Below are 25,337 nucleotides of genomic sequence, written 5' to 3'. Positions count from 1 at the left end.
TCAATTTTAATTAGAAAACAACCCTGGTAATCACCTTGCCCATGGGTGCAATGGCCGCGCCCCCTCCACCCTAATAAACGCTGCAAGCCTTGGCCACAGTCAGGCGCAGCACAATTCCATCGCCACGGGAACACCCGTTTTATTAGACCCCACTCAGTATTATCAAGCCAAATGAAACCCGAGCAGGAAGAGACAGTGTTGCGTCCCTGCTAACACACATCTGCTTATCATTTCTTAATTTGACCCGTTCCAAGCAAAGAGAGACTAAGTGATTTTTACGAGCGCGCTCTGCTGTGAAATGTGATGAAATTCTTATGATTCCCACTATCAGAGGGCTAGCCAGGGCCTAAGCAACTGCTTCACGCGCGACTGATTACAAGAGGGCGGGAACGGGAGAAACAATGGATAGTAATTGATACCAGTTATAGTTCTGTTTTTCAATTCCAGGAAATGTAAAACAAAGATTTCATTCTGAGTACGTTCATCCGCTCCATAATGCTACAGAGCAAGGGGGAAATGCGGTATGACGCCTAAACAACTTTTACGCGGGGCGAGAGAGCTGTTTTTTCCTCCACTGAAAGGGAGACCTAAACACAGAATGCATCCTTCAAATTTAATTTGACATGTGAAATAGACTTCAGAGCACCTTCATGCAAAAAAAATCCACATTGATCTTTTGTGTGTGCATGTGGCTCAGCTTCAAGCTGTGATTCCAGCAAGAAATGTAGACCAAGTCCAAGATTCAATCAACGTTCCCTAATTTAATTCCTCTCGTTGCACTCACGGTTAAATGAGGGGGTGCTTTTTGCAACCCACCCAACACAATTGGAGGCAAGGGAAATTAAACTAATGGCTTGCCAGTATCTTTGATCAGGGTGTGGAGAAATCTCTGATTGGGGGGGGGGGGGGGGGGGGGGGATTTTGCACTTCTTGCGTATATGTGGCGGAATAAAGAGGCACGTTGGGCCACACAGAGATGAAAGAACTGCCCGTTCCTCACCCTTGCCCCGCCAGGCGACAAATCAGGATGCACTGGATTCCTGCGCGAGCACATTCACTGCGTGTACACCTACGTGCAGTTCTAGTGCAGGGGAAGAGCCGTTACACCGCTCAAAGCTGGATTGGCACGGTGTCAATCAGCAGTTTAAAAACGGCAGCCCTAAAAATACAATCAAAACATAACGTTTGGTTAACACCTGTCAGAGGGATGACAGCAACCGTACGGCTGGACACTGCACAATCACAGCAGCTGGCACCATAGGGGTCCCGCACAGCAGTCAGCTGAGGCCCCAGTGCCTCCCCAGGAACAAAGAGACTGACCGGATTATTATCACCCAGCATCACTCGAAAACAACACAATCAACTGTGCTGTTATCTAGAGTTCCAAAGGAGAGTCCACATAAATATCTGGAGGTCACAGTATAAGTCAAAACTACAGTATTTACAGTATGAGCAGATATAAATGTGGGGAAAGGGCATTGCTTGAATGCATTTAAATTCCTTATCACATAGTTTACTTAGAACAAAGCTAAATGGCTGAACAAGCCCTACTGTGGATTTCTGTGCTTACTAATTATGGAAAAGGTGACTCCCTAAAAGCCATGACAACCAGAATATAGAAACACACACATTATATAATTGGTTTGTCCTTTTGCAGTAAATAATTTCTGGGATTATCACAACCGGCAACAAATTTGAAATGTAGAGGAAAGCAATGGGGCATCCATCAATCATACAAAATAAATATTAAGTAGTTTCTACAACGAGAATTTACACGCGTGACATGAAGTCAATATGAAACCTCACTTGTTTCAAACACGAAGTCCTATTTTTACACGGACCGACTGAGTGGTCTAATGATAGCTTGCGATATGGTAGCGTGCGAATGCCAAGCACCGGTGAAAATATTGAGAATATGATTTATATTGCAAACTACCGGTGCGATAACCTAATTAAAAGTATCCTCAATGCTTTATTTTATTCATGAGAATAAGCTCTCTCAGAAACTCGGGAGCCGAGGTTCGTTCCTCCCACGCATCATACAGCGAACGGAGCGCTTGTTCTTCAGCAACCTAAGACTGTCCTCGAGGGAGATAACGCAAAGACCGTAATGCTAAGCAAGTCGGGAAAATAGGACAACCCATCTTTAATATTCACTGTTAAAACAGAAATTAAGTGAAACGACACACATTTCTGGAGCAAACAAACTAACCATTTGTTCACATCACAACACAACGTATAATTCAAAAGCTTACCTATAAACGGTTTGGGTGTAGTATTTCCCATTATTTCCAGTATTGCGTCTCCCCCGATGACAAGTGAATTCCAAATGCGCAACCCTGTCTTCCTTCCATTTATTCGTTTCAAACGTTATTTATCTGAGCATTGTCGCGACACGTCCAAAAATCCTTGCGAATTGGAGCGGAGTAAAATATCTTCAAAGTGGAGAAATTCACACGCGCTCATCGTATCTCTGCCCAGATAGAACCCGCTCTACAAGCGATTCGCCCTCGCTGATACTGAGCCACCCCCTTCCTCCTTTAGTATCTTCTTGCTCCCAGACGTCGTTAAAGCAACAGCCTGCCCCCAGCCCCATGGATAGCTTCATATATGAAGATGACGTTACCCCTGGATCAAACGACTGTCGTTTCACTTCGCAAGTGGACGATTTCTCTCAGCATTACCATTAAGATGTCCTCTATTTTAATATACACGCAACTGTCTTAATGTAAAATACACGCGCGCTGTGTTGCTGCTGTAAAATTGTAATGTAGAGAAAATCTGCACGTGTTTCATTACCCCTGCTCAGATTTACACTGGTTTCAGTTCCCTTTAACTGAATGCATTTACCCGTTGTGTTGCAAAACTAGCTTGACAGCATTTCAATCCCGAACGACACAAGTATTTATATTGGTAGCACAACTGTGGACACAACCCAATCTGTTCAGGCATCAATATTTGAAAAAATATAGCAACTTAATTTCTGGTAAATATGGTCATGGACCTCAACATATTGTAGTACGCACAGGAGTTCACATCCCCGAGCCGCGCACGTATGCCGGTGTTTCTTATGTTATTCTGTGCAGCACCAATTGACTAAGGTGCTGTAAATCACAGTTCAGGAATCAACAGCAGATAGGCATCTGGCTAGTTTGCACTATTGGAGGCAGTCTGGTCTAACTGGTTAAAGCAAAACCCTGGAGATTTTCCTCGGCTGGCATAAAAATTCCCAATTTAATGAGCGTCTTGATGACATTATCCTGAAATTGCACTGGGGATTAATGCAGTTCCTTCCATGTGCTTGTGAGGGTCCCAACCAACTTACAGTGCAGTACAGTGTGGGGGCAGACCCTTATCCAAGCACAACAAATATTCGATGTAGTACCTTCTGAGCCCAGAGATGGAGAAGGAGAGATTCACGTGTCCAGTTAAACACAAAGGACTGGCAGGTGTACATATTGAGTAAGGTACATGGGGAATTTCAGCTGGACCAGGAGGGAACCTCCCCTTCCTCACATTCTAAGAGCCACCACAGTGAGTCAGGATCTCAGCCAGGTAGTGGCCTATATACACGCATTCAGTCTGACCGTAAGCAAACATCTTTGCACTCTTGGTTTAAGCCTTTATTAAAGGGTACGGCCAGTCAAGGTCAAAGAGGTAAATCCTTGGTAGCCTACTCAATACAGGAATGAGTCACACACAGCCCTAAATCAGTCGTAGACACAATTCTGGTTGTGGTCCCTGAATTCTGACCGGGAATTCCATGAAACGTGAGCAGTCTGACCATCTTTCAGATTGGATGTCATACCAAGGTCCTGCCTCATTGGTAATAACATTCCTTATCAGTACGAATAGAGATATTCCCAGTGTGCTGGCCAAAGTCCCAGATGAAATAAAAACATGATGAAAAAGTGTATAATTTTATGTTGAAAATGTGAAAGGGTTTTTGGGACCCCACACCAGCTATTTCTGCAGGCCAGCTGTTATCTCTCAACATCTTATCTTCACTCGACAATAAGGGGAATAAAATAGGAAGCAAGCTTTATACTTGCTATGTTTTGCCAAGAATGGTTCCAGAAGAAAATATTTAACTTTAGGGACTAATTTATTGAACATCAAAGTGAGATTCCAGAGAAAACACTGACATTCTCAGACATGTTACTGAAAGGACTGGCCACACACACACACACACACACAAAGAAGTGTGTAGGCTAAGTGTACTTGTATATTATTTCTCTGAACCACCAGCACAGAAGGGAGGCATATTTGCAGTCAGGGAGGGAGTTTGACATGAAGCGGTCTTCCAAGCGTAAACCTTGAGCTGAACACTAGTACACTGTAGGCTCAGTGACCAAGCCCAAGCTACATAGCAATGACCAAACATGGAGACAGAAGTCCTCCTTTTAAAATTTGTTGTTGGGATGCCTTTTTTGGGATGAAATTGCTCAACCTTCCAATGTCAGGACTAATAATCAAGCTCAAAGCCACTGAAGCAAATTGTTCAGATTTAAGGATGGAACAGAAACTCCTTTGATGTTGCCATTGGATATAGGCAGCATGCAGAGCAAATCTGCCCTCTCCAAGGCTGGGCATAAGCCACTGAGTTCAAAGTACTGAGACCATGAGGACAGTCACCAACTCCAGGAACTTGAAGGACTGCTGTTCGCGTGTGTATATGTATGTATGGCATGCGTAAGTATGTGTGTGTTTGTGGTAGTTGTGTGTGTTGGTTTGTGGGTACTGTCTTTATGTGTGTGTCAGTATGTGCGTATGGGTGCTTGTGTGAACGCATGTGTGTGTTTGTATGCGTGTGTGTGTGTGTGTGTATGTGTGTGTGTGTGTGTGTGTGTGTGTATGTGTGTGCGCAGAGAGAGGAAGTCCTCCTTTCAGCTCAACCTTGACCGCTGTGATCCTCTCCAGCTGTTTCCTGCCTCCTGACCCCGGAGTGTCTCACACAGCTACACCCAGCCTGATGGTTTCTCAGAAAGAATATGTCTGCTGTTTGGCTGTCCTATCTGTCCTGGATGCTCGACCTGTGGGGCGGGGGGGGGGGGGGGGGGGTTGGTGGGGGGGTTGTTTTTGTGAAATTTCCGACGCACGTCGAGCAGAGGCCGGCGGACACCCCTCAGGTGGTCAGGTGATGTCATCGCGCCAAGAAAATTTATGGAGGGCGGGTTGATGGGGCCATTGCGCACACACCCGAACGGGTCACACAATGAGCCGACGGTCACCGTTCCCGCCCACCAAGCGTCCAGCAGTCACACGCAGACCACGATTCGCAAAAAACCTCTAAAATCAGCAACAAACACGCACGAGACAATCCGCAGCAGGAAGTTGCAGTCCGACGTGCGGGTCACAACTCCAATCAGCAAAAAGGCACAGGAGAGATCATCTGCCATGAAATTCCCATCTTACCCACCTCATAACCATATTTATGGAAGGTCCAGGAGACTGGGATGGGGACATAAAAAGAGACTGTAAAAAATCATCACTGAACGAAGATTAACTTGTGGTCAGACATCAACACATCTTTCCTCTTTGGCTTCTGAATTGTTTTGAGTGTACCTACATGCATCTATGCGTCTCTGTGTATGTTTTTGTGTGTGTGTGTGTGTGTGTGTGTGTGTACGTTTACCAGAATAACAATAAGGAAAACCTCTTCCAAGAATCTGAGATGCAGTCACTGCTTCACCCTTAAGGCTGAGGATAAGAGCACACTGTGTGAGGAAGGGGTCAGGAGTGGTAGGGTGTGTAATGGACTGGGTGTGTAATGATGTAAGGGAGTGTAAGGGACCGAATGCCAAATGCGTATTGCAGTGTACGCACACGTAAGGCCAGGGGGCAGAGATGCTTTCTTTTAAGCAAACACAACAACAGTTTCTTTTAACATCCCCCTCCCCCCACCCCCCAAAACAGACAGTCTCATGATCATCAATGGGAGTTAGTTTGATTATGGATAGTGCTTCTCCGATGATTAACCAGTATTCAGATGAAACAGCAGCAGTGTAGAGCAATTTGGGTTTCAGTGACATCAGCAGTGGGGCATGCCCCCGCAGACACACACAGGGGACCGTAACGTCCCTCACATTACCATGGCGATTAAACATCTTACACAGCCTGCTTTCATATTTCATTACACGGCAGGACTTGATTCCTCCTCCCCCCCCCCCCCCCCCCCCCCACAAAAAATCCAGCACTAACGGCAAATTTATTTTTCTATGCTTACGCCAACATTAGTCAACATTTATTTACATGATGTCAAACCAGCAGGCACTACTGAATAGTAGTTCTGTACAGAAGCAGAAAGAAAATGTTCTACAGATTCAGATCTGTAGATCAGGGAAAAGAAACTGGTATCAAAGTCTTTTTTTATTACTTTTTAAATATACTTTAGTTTTAAACAGCTTTAAATATAAATATATCATTAAAATACGAAAAATCAATAAATAAATTCCTCATCATATAAGACTGTGTTATGGTGGATTTTCAATGCACCTGAGGGAATTAACAGCTGTACCAATATTACAACATTTGAACACAGAATCAGAGAGCAAAATACAGAAATATCTGTAACGCTTAAAGAGAAAAGCGAGGAGATGAAAGGAACAAGAGCTCTTCATGTTTCGCCTCGTTCACACGTGATTTGAGCAGCGAATGGCAGCAAGCATCGAAAAACAAAAGCAATCTGCATGCAGCTCGTTCATTTCTTAGAGCTCCTTTCAAAACGGCCAAGTGAATCAATCAGTCAATCAATCAAACAATTCTCGGTTTGTATAGATCCATTTGCATTCAAGTTATCACAGAGTGCTTCGCGGCTGGCCTAGAGACTACAATCAGCCTGGTAGGTTTCAGACAGCAATTCAAAAACAAATCAAGTAAGGTATCGGTTAGGACTTTAGGGAACAGATGTTGAATGGAAGACTTAAAAGGTAACTTTTGAGTCTTGATTTAAAGAAGAAAACAATTGTTTCTGTGTCCTGTGGAATCCGGGGAAGGTCATTCCAATGCGTGGGAGTCCTAAAACTATAAGGTCACTGTCGGTTTTAGACTTTGAAATTTGGGGTACGGTTATTGTGTAGGGCTAGACCCCCTAGAAGCATCAGTCGCAGGAATGCAGGGAGGACAAGTGGTCGCTCTGGATGCCATAGCCATACAGTCCTGATAACACTATCGCTGTCTGGGAGGAGGGAGACCTGGTCTCTTGAAGTCCAGAAGCTTCCAGGAACTCCACTGAAGAGGCACGCCGTCGCTCTGAGCACCAGCCCTCGTTCTGCCGCTGATAGCGCACCGCCAGGGAAGGAAACGCAGCGATGTCACGGCCTGCCGCCTTTTCTGGCGGCCATTTTAACGCATCTGATGCTGAGCGCTGTCGCTCAACCACTGGCTCGTTCTTTTGTAATGGAATTTCGCCGGGCGACATTGTCAGCATCTTCATCTTCAGCATGCACGTCCATGCCAAAGAAAAGGTACAGTTTTTATTCCCAGTCGTAGCCACCCTTCTCAAATCATCATCATCATCATCATCATCATCATCAACTTCAGCATTCGCATCCATGCCAAAGAAAAGGTATATATTTTATTCTCGGTTATAATCATGCTTTGTAGTGTACAGCCATACAGCTGTAACTTTGATGGGTGTAATATTACATAAATTCCCATAAACCCTCCTAAAGTTTCACAGAGGAAGATAAGGCAGTTGTGTGTGGGCACAAATAAGGAACAAATTGCAAACAAGCAGTCACAAACTAGTAAGGGGGTTCATGAATACACTACACAACCAGCGGATTGCCCTCCCCTGACAGGCCAGTCCTGAGACAGATCTCCCTTTATGTAAAACCATGTCAAAGAGATCTTTATGGCAAGAGACAGAACGGAAAAGTACACAACCGAATAAGACTTCCACGCCAGGAGACCAAGTCCGCGGTCCTAAAATTCTTGGGGGAGATTCCTGACAGCGGCCTCGCTCGTGAAATCCCTGATCTGTCTCCAAGAAGGAGGACTGAAGGAGGGCCCTGTTCTCCTCTGGAACGCTCACCGGTGATATCTAAACCGCCCAACCAGCACCGTCCCATCAGCCCCTGCAGCCTTCCCACGCAACCTCAGACTCTGCGGTATGTCCGGCGGTAAACAGACTCCAGCCAGACGGTAACCCCTCCTTGCGAATGTGCCAGGGCGCATGATGAAGCAGAAAACATCTGCTGAAGCAGTCCAGGTTAGGGAGCTTGTTCGAGGCAACGACGGCAGTGACCCACCTGGAAACCAAAACTCCGCCCTTTGAGTCACAAGTTCCGTAACTATGACGGCAAACTGCCTCCTCGCAACAAAGACGCTGTGGAGCAGGCAGCCGGGCAGAATGCTCCTGAGGCTCCAACGGTCATAACGGCCACAAACTGGAACATTAGACACACCACCGCGGTCACGTTTCCCCCAGGGCGCGGTGCCAGAGGCGCGTCCAGGAGACAGCCACCATTATTCTCCCTGGAAGCCAGAAGTGGGTGAACAAACAGGAAACGCACGCTGGCGGGCCTTAAATAAATTCCGAAGTTCCACCTGCGCTGCTCGGCTCTGAGTTTAATGCTTATACAAGGTGGAAGGCGAAAGGTTTGATATCTGCAGCCAGCAATCAACGTGGAACTTTCCCCTGATTCCTCCCCCATCGGGCTGAGCGTCCTACCTGGATGTGTGTGTGCGTGTGTTTCTCCGTGTGTGTGGGTGCGTGCGAGTGTGTATGTGTGTGTGCTCCAGCCGTGTGGTACGTGCGCCCTTATTGTTACCGCCCACATTAGGGGACCGAGCGACAGCACCGGGTGAAGTAGCAGCGGGACCTCCTCCTTCAGACTGGACTCACACTCACACCAGCTCCCAGGTCTGAAGAAAAAAAGAGACTTTCCTTCCGCAGGGGCCAGGCAGGACTTTAGCTTCACGAGCGGGACCCGTCGCGCAGGAGAGCCGCTGGGCGGCCGGCGCATCTCAGCGGGCGCGCGTTACGCCCGCGTGGCGTCCTCGCTGGGCGCCGCCGGTCCTCGTGACGGATGGCGCGTCCGGGGTTTGGCTCCAGGTAGCGCCATCCCTCAGGACGCCGACAGGCTTCTTTAAACAGGCTGCCGTCGCTACGCTTCGGCTTTAAATCTTTTCTTTTTCCCTTTTGGCCGCGAATGTATGATTTTCCTAAACACGACAGCGAGGGGGGATGACATCGTATTCGGGCTGCTTTGTGTTTCCTTGACGCCATCTGGTCTTGCGACGAACCCCTCACCGAGCCCCCACCACACCTCCCCCAAAAATTTGGACATAAAAAGGGACTTTTCAAGGCTTTCTGATAATCCTTATATCCCAATATATCTAAAGTCCCAACATTCCCGTAACGCAATATCCCTAAATTCCAATGACCTTTATTAATCCCCCTTATATCTTTATATGAAATCCCATTACTCCTTCAATAAGTTCCCTATGATTTAGGAAGCACACTCATGGGATCAGACAGCGTTTCTCCATAAAATGACTGATTTGCCATGAGGTTAATGTCACCGGTTTTAAACCTCCCCACAGAGAGATTTCCTGCACTCTGCTCTACATGGGCCGCCTCTGGAATTGCCATGAGATCATCCCCCCTCAATAACAACATCGTCCCGAAGACTCAGCGTGCCTGGATAGCGTCCCACGGCTTCATGTGAGCGGCACTTTGGCATTATCAACGTCTTTAAGGCTTTTCTATTTTTCCGAAAAAAAAAGAAAAACGCTGCAAAAGAATTTTCCGGACTTAAACCAAATTCGGGAAAAGCTAATGTCAATGCCCTGTCTGTTTGGGAGGAGGAAATGATTGATGCTTAAAATTTTTTTTTTTTTACTACATTGCAGTTCTTAGAAGAAGGTATGCTGCACAGCCAAGAAGCCAAGTACAACTTCAATGGATAAAACAGTACAGAATGATTGAAGTAGGTAATTAAGCATACCCCACTTAAGCTCAACTATGCAAACAATCGTACTAGCGTAACTCTGCATCGCATTTATTAAAATGACCTTAGGTTCAGGTTTTAATCAGGGTGCATACACTTCTCCACTTGGAGGACTTTTAAGAGTTGCTACAGCACTCTGGAGTGCTCCAATTGGTGACGTTGTCTGGGGTGGTACAGACTGATGATCGCCATCACACGGGTCTAATTCTTAGTGTTCCACTGCACAAATAAACATTAATAATGATATAATAATAATTTATATAACGCTTTTCCAAGCGCTCAAAATGTTGGCTGAGTACATGGCTCAGGCTACTGATGCAAGAAAGTCGTCTCTGCCAAAGAAAAAGACTCTCTCTCTCACACACCCTCTCCCTCTCCCTTTCTCTCTCTCTCTCTCACACACACACATCTGCTTTTCACTGTGGAGCTGACCGCATGCCAGGTCTTCTCCACGGCCTCTTGGGCATGATGGTGTTTCCATGGCATTTTACACGGCAGGGCCAATGACGGTCACAGGGACGCTCCGTGCAGAGGACAGACAGACAGATGGACAGGCTACCAAGTACAACCAGCAATGGCAGAGAAGCAGAGTTTGTGTTTTCCCCTTTTCGTGTGGATTCCCACTCTGTTGGCCACTGCCGCCATTGTCGCTGCTGTTTTACACGTGAATGCAGTTGCCTCCTCCTCTTCTGCTTTCACATGGGGCTCAGAGTCACTGCACAGGGGCCACAGGTTTCAGAGTTACTGCAAAGGGGCCCCAGGGATCAGAGAGAGGTAGCAACGACGTCTGAAAGGGATGTGTGAAACGTTGCAGACGCAGAAAAAACGTCCTTAAAGAATGGAGCCTGGCTGCCCAGGCTCCGGATTTATCATTCACGGCACACGGAGGCTCAGATCTCGCTACGCATGACAGGCGCGGGGCGGAGAGGAAAATCAGCCGTGGAGCGGCGATGATGAAGAGGGGAGGAGAAAGCGAAGGTGTGCGTTTAGCAGCCCCCTTGTATGGAGTGGAAGAACGGTCCAAACTGCCTGCTTTAAATCAGCCACTAAAAAGAGGATGGCTCTTCTGTGCGCGCACCCTGCGATTCACGCCACTCTGACTCACGCAACACAGTTCAAGGCACTGTGTCATGAGGCTCAACGTCTTGGTTTGACTGCGTGAAGAAGAACCGGGCCCTTTGGTGGTTTTTGAATAACATCGACAGGTAAAATTCACCCAAGCTCCAAAGAACATTGTTCTTCAAAGGACAATACAGGGTCATGGAGACAGAGATACAGTCAGAATCATTTCTGTTGAAAACTATTTATTAACGAGGAGAAACTGCAGTCTAAATACTTGAACACAGATGAACTCTCATAATCCCTCACCTTGGGGAGAAAGGCTTTTGTGAAATGATGCAACAAAAAATTTCTCCATTTACAAGTCCTTGCAGCCTCCAAGCTCTGGAGACCAAGAGTCAAGGGTAGAAACAGGCAGAGATGTGAAATATATTTCCATTCTGGGCTCAAATGGTACTTTGTTTGCACTATCTATAAAATGAATTACTTTAGATTGGCACCAAATTGTGAATAACTTCTCTTTGTGGGATCATCACCTTGGTACTCCTACACCAGCCCCACAGTGGCTGTGTGCTTTGTGAACAATAATCACCACTCAAGTTTTATCTGAGCCAGAAATCAGTTCACTTTTCATGGTCCAAGATTGCCTTCAGACGAGAGAACAGAAAGCAGCACATTCAGGGGCATGGGCAGAGGGGAGGGCAGGCCCAGCGGAAACAAGGTCATTTCTCATGTCCCAGAATGCAATGCAGTCAGTCTTTACGATTGGTCAGGCTGGGGGTGAGGACGGGGCGCGACTGAGGGTCTCGGGCTAATTTTAGCCCGGTGACAAAATGGTTTTGTTTCAATGTTGTTTGTGTTTGCAGGAACTCCAGGCAGTGAAGAAAGCCTGAGAGAGAAAAGGAACAGAAAAGAAAAGGGCACGGAGCCCGCGGCGGTATTTCCGCGCGGTCCCGAGGCGCTCCGAAGCTCAGACGGCGGGAGCAGCACAGGAAGTGCCGTGGGCGAGGCAAAGATGGACGCCGCAACCAGACTTGGTGTGAAAAGCACACCAAACAACACACAACCGAACGTGCACACACACAAACGCCACTGTCATGAACAAACACACACACCCACACACACAGTATCTGTGAATACTGTGCACTACTTTTGAGATCATTTGCATAGGTTTGTGTAAGCTCATCATCCCACAGATGAAGAATCCTCACTTCACTCCTACTTTGGCCAGCTTTAGTGGAAAAAAGTCCTGTACATGCCCCATATATCAGACGATCTGGTTTGTCGGTCTACTTGAGGAGAGCAAATCAGGCCTCGGGAGCATTGAAGATGGAGTGTTAACTTAAGGAAGTGACAGACAAGTATAAGATTAATAACCCCGCCCAAACCCACAGGGCCCGCTCAACAGGCCAGATATAATTAGCCGGTTCTTTGATTAAAGAATTCCCCGTTCCTTCACATCTCTGCCTGGAACGCGCATGTGTCTGCTCTCTGAGGCCCACAGTCAGAGGCCCACAGTCATGTTTATTTATCCAACGCTAGGCCTGCGCTGTCCGGGGGGGCCTGGGGCGGGTTTTCAGATTGGGGACTGGAGCTGGGTTTTTTGGGCAGAGTGTGGGGGCTGGGGGCAAGCCGGTGCTAAGGAGAGTCAGAGGACCCAGCAGCGTTCTCTCTAAAGCTCAGGGCTCCAGGTCCGCAGTGATCGACTCCTCGCTTTCTCAACATCTCCACAAAAAATAATTCAACCAATTTCTTTACACGGTTCTGCGTTTCTCAAGTGTTTCTGCCTCTGTGATTTTGCCTGCGCGTACCTTTTTTATCTTTCCTGTGAAAGTCATTTGATACCGCTCGCGTTACTGTTTCTCGAATGCTCGAAATAAAAACAAATCAAATCAAATCCAGACCCAAACCCAGGCCCCAGATTCTCACAGCCGTGGGTAAACTACGAATGATGTTACGCGTGAAGCTTCGGTCGTGGCGAGGAAGGTAGCGGCTACGCGCGGTAGCCCTCACACATGGCCTCCGAACTCCCCGAGCAGCACGGCGCTATCACACAACAGCAGGAGAGCTTCACATCGACGTTTTCAGCGATCGACATAAACAAACGTGCGGCTGGAGTGCGTCAACCTAAAGCTGAGCAGACTCGAAAAACTGGCTCAGAGTTACCGTGAACGCAGAACGAAGAGCTTTCTAATGTATCTTGCCACACGGAGTCCTGACCCTATGTCGGGTCGAGAGATTCGCTGCACGCGGAGAGAGAGGGAGACGTACGGAAAAGCATCACAGCATGACCCTCGGCAACACTGCAATTACACCCACCCACCCCTCTAGAGAAATGCATCAGCCACAGCTGTGTCTCTCAGCCACCCACCGCCACCTGGCTGAATTAGAACTGGACTTTTTGTTGTTGTTGTTGTTGTTCGTCGTCATGACGAGCTAAAGCAGAGGGCGTTTGCGGAGGTTCGAGGCGCCGCTCTGAACAGGAACGCTGAGATGGTGATAATGACCAACTCCTTCGAACAGGATTGCTCAAACCTGGCCTTGGACAGAGGAGCGTTTTTCTAAAAACCCGACGCTTAACGGAACACGCAATATTACAGACCGGGCAGCGATTCCACTCGCTGCTGTCCCAGGCCTAAACGAGTCCCTCCTCAAAGGGGAAGAATGAAAACCAGCAGTGCAAATGGCCTCAAGGGTCACATTTGCCTGTCCCTGTCTTATAGTGAACCATACCAGCTCCGTGATGGACTCTGATAGAAGCTGTAGGGCTTGTTTTTGCTGTTGATCCCTTCTCATTGAATAACATGTCAATGTTGTAACATTAAAACAAAAAAAAAAATAAACATTAGCAAACTGTCAAACATTCAAAACGACATCATGGTCACAAGATATAATAACTTGTTAGTACTTATTAACTAGCAAACTAGCAGGCTTAATAAAAATTCAGCACATATATTGGATGGGTGTTCTGCAAAAATAACATCCTTTTATTCCAGATATTCTATTGTAAGTGCAGAGAAAATGGCTGCAATTTTCCCTTCTCCTGAATGTGACATCATGTGTGTTGTGCCTTTTCTTATCCAGCTGGTCTTTGTTCAGTTATGACATTTAACTGTGCACAGCACAAACGGCTCTTACCTCTGGACACCGTTAGCACAGATCTGTCATTCTGCATCCTGTAGGCTGAGTGACAGCTCACCAAAAATAAAATCACAACAGCAATGAAGGTCAGTGACGTGCTGGGGGCAACATGTTTGGGAATATGCCGCAGATCCTGCTAACAAAATCCCAGTGTTTGCACGCACACACACACACACACACACACGCCTGCATACATGTACACGCAGACACACATGGTCTCACACACACACACATACATACACACACATGCATAAACACACACAAAAAACACAGACACGCACACACACACAAATCATGCCATATATACAGAAATGTGTTTTTTGTGATGTGAGACCCATGGAGACTGAGGTTCATGGTGATCAGATTGTGAATGATCATTGGACTAAGAGGTGTTATATTTACTGTGTTCAGTTCCTTCTCAGAGTGTGGGGCGCTGCAGAAACGTTAAGCAAAAGACCCTTTGGGTGTGTGTGTGTGTGTGTGTGTCTGTCTGTGCTCGCAGATCCGATGAAGTGAGTCATGCTCAACATCTCCACATCACCACGAAAAATGCAAATCCCATGACTACAAAGTCTGGGGCAAAAAAAGGAGCCTGCTGAGTTTGGTTTTTTATTTATTTATCTGTCTATCTATTTTCGCAGAAGATCTTGAGGGAGAGGTAACACACCGCTGCGGCCACCCCAGCACACGCACGCCCGGCCAATGTACATCACGTCCATCCTCCTTTGATGTGCGCGGAGCCGTCGCTGCAATAGCTTGGCCCCGTCCGACAGAATCCGAACTTCGATAGATCTCCAGCCCCGCTGGCAGACGCAAGACGCGCAATGTGTTTTCCGTTTAGCTCGCGGCGCTACCTTCGGATAAATATACGGCGCGGAGTCAGAACCAGAAGAGAGGAGCCGCGTAAAGGCGGTCGAATCCTCCGTGTCCTATACGAAATACGTGCATAATCCGTATTCCCGCTTAAATCCAAAGCCTGCGGTGCTACTCGTAACCTATCAGCGCTCGGTATTTTACCGTCTTTAATAAGGACATTTTTATTCCGCCATCAGAGACCGTGACCGGCAGAAAAAAACACGCTCATTTTGTCTGATTAGCGTCGGAGCATTCAGAAACCTCTTTTAATGGCAGTTAAAACAGCATGAAGAAGATGTTGGCGGGAGCCATTTTTGGAGGGAAATTCCTGCCATCTGCAGGGTTTACATGTACATTATAACGACACGGAAAGCAGACTACTGCAATGTGCAGCATGACAACCTAATTATTCTAAAAAACTGGACAACTATTACGCTCAGCACCTGCAGAAGTTCCGGGTGCTGTGCTGGAGGTAAATCAGGAACAGACGCATCGCTCACGGAAAGGAATGTGACACACGTGATTTTAATGACGGAATTGTGCGCCTACGCAGGGATGCGTAACACTATGGGAAAGCCATTCGCTGAGAATCGGCCATTTCTCCAGCAGCAGTAAAATTACACCCACTGTTAATCTTCTTGAGCGAAAACAAGATGCAACTCTGATGCCCGTTCACAAAAATCTGTGGATTATTTGTTCACTTGTCTAAAGAAACTTAACTTGACACCCTGTTTGTCTTGTTTCTCAGTCCAGCTACGCTAAGCGTCTTTGGCTCAGTGTCTGTGTAGTCTTTCTCATTCCTCTTTTCTCAAAGCCAGTTGCTGTGAAACATCTCTGGCAGAACAACTCTGGATTATGCAATGGAAATCCCAACCTGGACCCCTATGCAATTTTTATTTTGAAAGCATTGTTCCTCCTGCAAAATGACCATTTCTAATTCCTTTTGGAACATCATTAAGAAGAAAGAGAGCGCTGGTGAGCTCAGTCATCGCAAAGGGCCTGGAGGGCCAAAGAAGACCTCTGCGGTTGATGACTGAAGAATTCTCACCATAATGAAGAAAAGCCCCCAAACACCTGTCTGACACATCAGAAATACCCTTCAGGAGGTGGCCGTGAAAGTATGAGTGACTACTGTCCACAGAAGCCTTCATGAACAGAACTACAGAGGCTACACTGCAAGATGCAAACTCCTAGTTAGAGTTCTGGAAAAAGGTCTTGTGGACAAATGAGACCAAGATTCACTTGTATCAGAGTTATGGCAAGAAGTGTGGAGGCACAAAATCCATTAAACCACCCCCCCCCCCCCCCCTCATGGAATTATAGTGGCTCTTCAGGGTCCCTAGTCTTCACTGATGACAGCAGCTGCAGAATTAAATTTGAAGTATACAGAACCAAATGCATCCTACAGCAAAACAATGATCCCAAATATACTGTGAAAGTGACAAAGGAGTTTTTCAAAGATAAAAACTGGGAAGTTTTTGACTGGCTAAGTCAAAGTCATTCACCCAATCTGATTCCAACTGAACATTCATTTCATATGCTAAAGGGAAAAACATAAGACAACCAACCCCTGAAACAAGCAGGAGCTGAAGACAGCTGCAGTACAGACCTGGCAGAGCATCACCAGAGAAAATACTCAACACCTGGTGATGTGTATGGGTCACAGACTTCAAGCAGTCATTGCATGCACAGGATATGCAACAAAGCGCTAAACATGACTACTTTTTCCTTTACATAACACTAATATGTTCCAAACATTATGGTACCCTGAAATGAGGGGAGCTTTGTATAAAAAGTGCTGTAATTTCTACATGGTGAAACCAAAGCGTATAAGAATACCCTTAAATACGATCTGGGAATGTGTACTTTAACCACATGTGAATTGTTTGATTACACATCTAAAATTGTGGAGTACAGAGCCAAATCAAGAAAAACTATGTATGTCACAACCATTGTGGAGCTGACTGTATATACAGACTGTTGGATTTTGTAAATTTGGTTTTTTTCTGTGTCACACAAAAGCGGTTCATTATTTTTACATAAAAAGCTCAATGCCAGATCACGATGGAACAGGATTCTGCAGCTGTCGGGCACACAGTTTTATCAGGAGAGCTGACCCTGCCGCAGCTCTCTCCTGGCCATGCCCCTGCCATCGCCCCGGTAACCAGACACTACGGCATTTCCGAGTTCATATAAACAAACAGGAGCGGAGAAAAGCTGACGGGCTGTCACGCTAAACCAGGGGCTCACCCACCTACTCATGGACCCGTACGTGCGCTTAAACAGAACAATGTCAGAGTGTTTATGTGTGTTTGTTAGGGTTGCCCAGCCCTGTTCCTGGAGATCTATCATCCTGTAGGCTTTCACTCCAACCCTAACAAAGCACACCCCATTAAACAGCTAAAGATCTCATTGAGCCGCTAATTAGTAGAATCAGGCGTGCCAAGTTAGGGTTGAAATGAAAACCTAAAGGACGGTACATCTCCAGGAACAGCGTGTATGTGTTTGTGTATGAACACAAACGGGGAAAGTACAAGGAAGAGGGCTGGACTGGACAAGGAATTACATACATCCTGAGTTCACTGCCAATGAATTCTGAAGTTAGGCTTTATTGGAAGGAGTCATATTTGTGTGCGTTAACTGACCTCACACCTGTGCGGCTCATTTAGGTTAGGTGTAAACACTTATGTGCGGGTGCATATGTGATTTTCTAAGGACACCCCATGGCTACAATCATCTCTCCAGGGATTGGCAGCTCACTAGAAGTGGGCGGAGCCTGCATCCGGTAAGGTACATGCCTTTCCATCTCCCCTGACCCCCCCCATCCTATAAAATCTCTACTTTGAGCATACGGTCGTATGCAATGTTGCACACCTCTGAATCTTCTAACATATTTTCCACTGGTGGAATCCAATTGGATTATTACATAATATGTCGGCTCGTGACGCCAGCTGCCCACTATTATTGAAATAGGATTTTGGAGCCAAAATGGACAGGAACCATTTTGGATGCGTGGCGTATAAAGCCAGCAATTAGACAAGCGTAATCCTTCATGGGTGCCGCGAGTGTAAATCACAGGCACAGTAAACTCTGAATTCACTTTTCCAGCTTTATTTCCTTTTACTCCACAGCTCAAAATCCGGGGATACATCATCTCTTCCCTCTTTTTAGCAAGGCCAAGAAACAAGACCAGAGACTGAAAGCGGCAATCATTTTTTGAGCCATGAAATGATCCCTCCCCCCAACCCCCACCCGTCTATCATGGAGGGGGCTTTCCAGAGCTTTCCGCGCCTCTCGGCCGCTCTGCTTAGCAAGAGAGCCCCCCCCAAAAATAGACCTTTTGTGCTTTTTAACAGATGTGAGACATCAACCTCACTTCCTCTCATAGTTCCAGCATGCCGGTGCTCTCTGGCATGGCCGAAGGAAGCCAAGAGGGACAGTCACATGGAGACAGACAGAGGGAAATGCAGGCACAGAGAAACAAAGACAGAGAAGCAGAAAGAAACAGAGAGAAGGGGAGAAATAGAGTCGCAGAGATACAGAGAAACAGGAAGTAGGTCATACAACCTTGAGGAAATATGACCACTACCAGGAAAAAACAAAACGCAGCTTTGTGAGATCTTTGTAGTTTTCTTCCTCAAATGAGGCCTCTTGTCTAAAAATTTCCACTGATGTTCTATGTCATCATATCCACAGCATTGTATTGTATCAAGGACAGACAGACGGAAATCTGCGTCCAGACACTGGACATTCATGGTCACTATACATGGATGAAATACCACAGCATGACAGCGCTCTCCTGAATGTGTGGATAGACCCGACTGATCCGAGGAAGGCCACATTACAATGACGCAGCCATTTTCTGTAGCGATTCATTTCCAATTCATATCTAACCCAGGATGACCATATTTTTGGTTCTCGAGGGCTATGAACAAAATATCAGGATATTAGTTTTATTTATATACGGTCAATAGAACGAACAAATTTATGTCCTGGAAATTTTTAGGGATTTCGAAATCCCGCCCAGAGGGATATTTTCGGTCCCAAAAAAGGACACGTGCTGGAAAAACAGGACATCTGGTCAGCCTAATCTAATCGTGAGGTCATAATACAGCCCATTATCTTCACAAACTACAACTATGGCAGTAATACAACCCATTTTCTTTACAATTGAAAAAAGCCTTCACAATGAATATAAATGTGAAAAAAAGACGGATTCTTTTTAAAAAATCGATATGTGCTTTTGTTAACAGTAACTGAATGAAGGTCTCTAAAATTCACATAAATTTAATTTACAACAGAAACATTCTAAAAACATAAAGAAGCCAGTTTGGTCTCCTTCCTGCTCCTACGGTAAATCCAGACGCGCCATGTTTCTGCTTTTCTGGGAATATCTTTTTGAAGGACTCCCAATTCTAACACCTGATTGTAGAACAGAAGTGATTACCCACATGTGTTCCGGAACGGCACAGAGCAACAGACTGATCTGATTCACATCCTGCCCCTTCACCTTTATTGTGTGCGTGTGTGCGTGCGCGTGTGCGCATATGTTATGTATGTGAGTGTGTGTGTGCGCGTGTGTGCTTGTGTGTGTTTGTGAGTGTGTGTGTGTCTGTATATGTGCACAATAAACTGAGAAAGAGAAAAAAACACACTTGAAAGAGCTTCCAACACAAACAGATCATTAATACATCAACTACTCCGGAGCACCGCTGTGGTCATGGGGACTTTCCGTAAGAGGCAAAACTGAGGAGTAATAATGACAAAAATAAAAATGGGAGGGGCAGACAGCAGAGGGGCGGGGCTAGAGGAAACTCTCTGCTAGAGGGAATGAAGATAACACAGTACTCAGTCTGTGTTTGATTATGAAATATATACAATGAATTACTACAATGAATAAAATAATAACCTAATCAATGAAGGAATTATTATAACGCATTTAATAATTATAATATGATCTTAATGATAATGCAGGGGCATGAAACTTTTTTGTGGAAATTTAAAAAATGAATTAATCCTTATATATATATATATATATATAGGATACAATCAAGGGAACACCCTTCCATATACATAAAGCAGGGAACTTAGAACACTCAACAACAAACCACTAATTCAAAGATTTGGAACGTGAGTCATGTGAAAATAAAAACAGTGAATGTGCCAGAGTCTCTGTTTTACTTCAAGTTAAAGAGCACTCAGTAATTAAAGACAGAGGTGAATAACAGAGCACAAATACCAATTAAACAGTACTCACATTGAGGGCATTTCAGGAATACTCAAACTTCCATTACAATAAAATCTTTTTAAGCGTTTTACAAGGACGTATTTTAAAAAGAGGCATACAATCATTCCTCAGTTCTTTTAATGCTAGCAAACATTTCTGCATGCTTCAGCGGCTGAGGTTTGTGCATCACGCATTTACCAGTAATCAGGTCCACTTAGCATTGTGTGCTGACATTGGATGCCCCCCCTACTCCACCCCCCCCCCCCCAATGCCAGAATATACACAGAACCTGGAGGTGCTTAAAAATATTATCCTCCACTCCCTTCATTAGGACAGCCAAATAGTGAATGCTTGTGGTTAATATTAAACAAGAATCCGCCTTGAAGAAACCCCAACATCAGCCTCCCCACATCATTAAAATTTATGACACAATTTTGGAAATTGCTCCCTGAGCAGAACCTGCCTTGTGTATCCTGAGTCCTGAACTCTAAATTGCTTGCTTGATATCTGGAATAAATAGAATCCAAATTCTCGTTAGGGTAATGTGCGTGGTCTGGCAATGCCTGCTCAATCACTGCTCTCTGTGGCCCCACCATTTCCATAGGCCACCTTTTCTGTGTGTGTATGTGTATGTGAGTATTGTGTGTTTGTGTAAGTGTATGTGTGTGTGTGTATGTGTATGTGGCTCCAGCAGATCTGCTGATACTGCTCCCATCGTTAGTCCACGGTACCGTTCAAGCGTTAAGATCTCACCTGGGGTAAATGAGAGGTTGCAGGTTTGAATCCCAAGGCAGTCATAGCGCTCCCTTTGGCACCGGACTGGGATCTTTTCCATGAATAATCAGACGTGCAAATGGGAATGTATAATGCGCCCACCTAGTGCACAACATGACCATTCCTGCTTTAAAGACTCTTAAGACAACATAAGAAGAATTCCGGGGTCGTCGCTAGGAGAACAGCACGACCACGTTTAGTAAGAGGCATGGTTTCCATCTCTCTCACTGCAGAGGAACAGCGATAGCTCATCACTGCTGCCGGCCTCACCGAACAGCCCCCTGCGAGCCTCACTCTGGATTTAATAGCGCTGCATTAACACCGAGCAATACCTACGGTTTCCTGTCTTTTACCGCCTCCTGGCACCGTTACTGGAAGCAGCTCGGCACACACAGGAAGTTTGCGATCAAGCAGCGAGCACTGCGTGGCTTGCCTTTGTTTAGATACGGGATTTCCTCCCGACAAACAACATACATATTTTCTGCTCACGGACAAGGAAAGTGAGGTATTCAAAAGGAAACGGCAGGTATTAATATTAATTTTAACAACAGACAAACCCACTGTACGAAAAGACGAAAGAACAGAAACGTACAACTGTAACAACGATACTACAAGGCAAAATAAATCAATTCGAAAAGAAAGGTCATAATTAATATTAAATTGTACCGTTTTCTCTTCTTTGGCTTTCTTCTTCTCAAATAGCCCGTGTCATTGGGGTTGAAGAGCCTGTCGGGTGAGGGGTGAGGGGTGAGGGGTGAGGGGTCAGGGGTGAGTTAGTGTGCTGATGACAGAGGTGTTTCAGACTGCGCTGCAAATTCAGCCGCGTTGCAAAAACAATGGCATGGTGACAGCAAGTACCCCGTCCAAAACGGACCACCCCCATTACAGGCCAAGCAGCAGGCAGGTGGAGGGTTCGAGGGCCTGACCCTATGAATATAGGTCTCCAGTCGTCCCTGGGCTCCCCCGAATGCCCCGTCCTGCCATTTTCCCCCGCTCTCTCTGCTCAGGCTGGATTAACCAGAAGCCTCAGCCCTCACAATGCCCATGATGCACTAGCATTAAATTAGCATATAAGGCTAACTGAAGGCATTAGCAGCCATTCATAAATCTATAAATCTCATCCACAGCATTAGGAACATTTGTCATTAATGAATTAAGTGTGCCTATGTGTCATTCGTGCAGCACATTAAAATGCAAATTTTCCGAATCAGGCTTACGCACAATTCGGGAACTGGCTGTACACTGAAATCCAGTACAAAATGCATGTGTATTCTATGACTGAGACCCCAGGGCCCGCAGGTCCGGGTCGCGCAGTTAGAGGCTGCGACGGGGACAGGAGCAGAGCGCCCCACGAGGTGCTTTGCGGGGACCGTGCGGTTGCGCCACTCGCCCCGGTGTGGGGTTATGGAAACTCTTACGTAAGGCCCGCACTTCCTTCCTCCCGGGGTTTCATTTTTCCCCTCTATTGATAGAAGCCGGGTGGCACAAAGCCACCTGGGCCCCCCCTACAGAGGCTGAATTTAGCCCCTCTCATGCCTCCCTTGGAATGTCCGTTTCACCCCCCCCCCCCTTCGAGGGTGCGGACAGAGACTGTCGAGGCACAACCAGCCAGATTGATGAGAGGGAGGCAGAGAGGGGCGGGGTCGCGGGGCATTAAGGGGCCTGGAGGTCCACCCTCCCCCGCAGGCCTGGGGGGCGGGGGGGGTACAAGTGTGCACCTGCACTCGCCCCCCCCCCCCCCCCCGAGCCCGTCCATGTCAGGAAAGCAGCGTTGTAAAGGACTGCCCGCTCTTCCCTCTGGAGAGCTGTAGAGCAGCTGGTCCAATTCACATCTCAGAGACCAGGTGAGGCGAGTTAACTGTGCCACCGACTGCTTTAATGGGTAAATTAAGCGCTGAGTAACAGTAAAAAGCACACCCTGCAGCTGTCCGAGGGAAATGGCGAACACCACAGGTCTAGGAAGGATCAGCGTGTCAAGTCTGGACTTCAAGGAAACCAGCAGCCAGTTGGATAAGCCTACCTACCACTTAAGTGCAGTGCGCTCAGAGCACACATCATGACAGAAAATTGGAACATTTTGAATCCTAAGGTTGTAAAAGTTTAATAATAAAATTGATTAATTCCAGGAAGTTCGAGTTAAAAAAAGAACTGGAAGAGGCCGTGTGTATGTAAGTGTGTCTTAATCAAAGCCATGTAGCTTCAGGAGAAAGAATTCCCTCACAACCAGGACCGGCAAACACAATTTAACAGAACAGGACCGTGATATATACACGTTTTTTAATTTGAGAAGAAGACATATATAGACATTTGAATAAAACAGGACCATGATATACTTCATACACACTTAAAATGGACAAACAGGGCAATGATATATCCATGCTTTAAGAGAGCAGGACCATGATATATACACACTTTTACGGAACAGGACCATGATAAATACACACTTTAACGGAACAGGACCGTGATATATAGACACATTAACAGGACAGCACCGTGATATATACACACTCTAACGGAACTGGACCGTAATATATACATACTTTAACAGAAAAAGACTGTGATATGTACACAATTTAACGTAACAGAACTGTGATGCAAACATGGTTCAACAGAACAGGACCATGATTCATACATGGTTTAACAGAACAGGACCATGATTCATACATGGTTTAACAGAACAGGACCATGATTCATACATGGTTTAACAGAAAAGGACCATGATTCATACATGGTTTAACAGAACAGGACCATGATTCATACATGGTTTAACAGAAAAGGACCGTGAAACATACACACTTTAACAGGACGCCAGGAGAGACTGACATAAATGTCCCTGTTGAAAACCAGCGGAGCTGTAACCAGCCTTAAGATCAGAAACAGGCCACCATGTTACGGGCTATAATGACAGGCAGCTGTGTGTTCTAGCATGGCTGAATCTAGCACCAGAGCCTCCTCTTCAGACTGCAGTGCAGTTGGACACAATCGCTTTCCACCCCATTTCCCTTACGTAAATAAATCAATTACGCACCCAATGACTCAAGGCGTTTATGTTCTTGCGTTTCACATATACGGAACATGCCTGGTTCCGTGTCATAGCACAGGACACATGGGACATGATTAGTGCACTGTGGACAATGATACAGATGTATGTGCCTGAAACAATATTCATTTTCCTGCTGAACATTCCAAGCAATCATAAAAAAGACTGTGGGGGTGAACAGTCACATGATCTAAATCTCTAGCTCCTCCCCTACAGGGAAGTTCTGCCCTATTGGCCAGGGCCTCTGAGGACTGGGAGGAGCCAAGCGGGTGTGTTCATGTTCTACTTCTGATGGCTTCTGGGGTCTGCCCCAGTTACGCTGCCCAGATCAATCCAACACTCTACAACCTCTAAGCCTCTCAGTGTCCCCCCTGTCCTGCCTAACCATGACGATACACTGCCTGTCCACTGCATGCCATGAGAACAGCTCTGCCTGTAGCTCTGCCAGGTGAGAGGCGACTCTTTCTTACTCTGTAGGCGTTTTTTTTCACCTAAATGTCACTCTGGAGTTGCGGTGAAGGAAAATGTTCTGCAACATTAGCGCACTGTATATGCCCCCGCTGGTTAAACCAGGTTTCTTAATCCATGTGAATCTCTGGTATCTGGGGTCCTGATGCCTTCACATTTTCCTCCTACTTCTCTCCACGGGCACCACCCCCCCTGTCATTTACAATATTTTTATATCCCTCTGACGAGCCGCCACTGCTATTACTGAAAGCTTCATGCATATTAATGCGCTCGCATAAACGGCTAATTGCCATTTCTGTTTCAGCATTTGAGGCATGAAACACGACATAAATGGATGGACTCAAAATAGAACCCGGGCCTGTTCTCAGAATGGAGGACCGGAGAGTGAAGGGGTGCATTAGCACGGAGTGCAGTTTCTCTGAGGCCGACACGCTGGCTAAGCCACCCCTACCACCTCCCCGACTGCAGAGGAGGATTTATTCCCAGGGAACGCAGGTTGCTGAACAGGTTACTCTACAGGGTTGCAGTCCTGATCTATGTGGTCACTTCTGGCACTACGATCTTTACTTCACTCTAGTGTGTTTCTTTTGCACCTCTGCACCTTGAACTAATGCACTTTGTTGTACGTCGCTCTGGATAAGAGCGTCTGCTAAATGCCTGTAATGTAATGTAATGGAACGCGTGCATGTTCTGCAAAGTGCGTCTCTTCCCCACTTTCAGAACACGCGGAATGGCAAATGACAAGGAAATGAATAAAATGAAACAGAAGTCACTTCTCTTTACGCTGTTCATTGACAACCCATCGGCACCCCCTCCC

The 25,337-nt window shown here is 46.2% G+C and overlaps 1 protein-coding gene across 2 annotated transcripts in view; it reads right to left on the bottom strand.

Annotated features, from left to right (window-relative positions):
- neurl1b (neuralized E3 ubiquitin protein ligase 1B) overlaps positions 1 to 25,337 on the bottom strand; it is a 64,004-nt gene that overhangs the window by 21,198 nt on the left and 17,469 nt on the right. Inside the window, exon 1 of one of the 2 annotated variants that reach the window (XM_035410516.1) lies at positions 2,256 to 3,272. The exons of the other annotated variant lie outside the window; for it this stretch is intronic. Coding sequence (XP_035266407.1) covers positions 2,256 to 2,286 — 31 coding nt within the window. The 5' untranslated portion in view covers positions 2,287 to 3,272. Of the gene's footprint in view, positions 1 to 2,255; positions 3,273 to 25,337 lie in introns of those variants that run through there. 2 annotated transcript variants of the gene reach the window in all.

The sequence above is a fragment of the Anguilla anguilla genome, chromosome 3, assembly GCF_013347855.1.
Source record: "Anguilla anguilla isolate fAngAng1 chromosome 3, fAngAng1.pri, whole genome shotgun sequence".
In the NCBI taxonomy this organism is placed as follows: Eukaryota; Metazoa; Chordata; class Actinopteri; order Anguilliformes; family Anguillidae; genus Anguilla; species Anguilla anguilla.
This window is presented reverse-complemented; position numbering and strand designations above follow the sequence as displayed.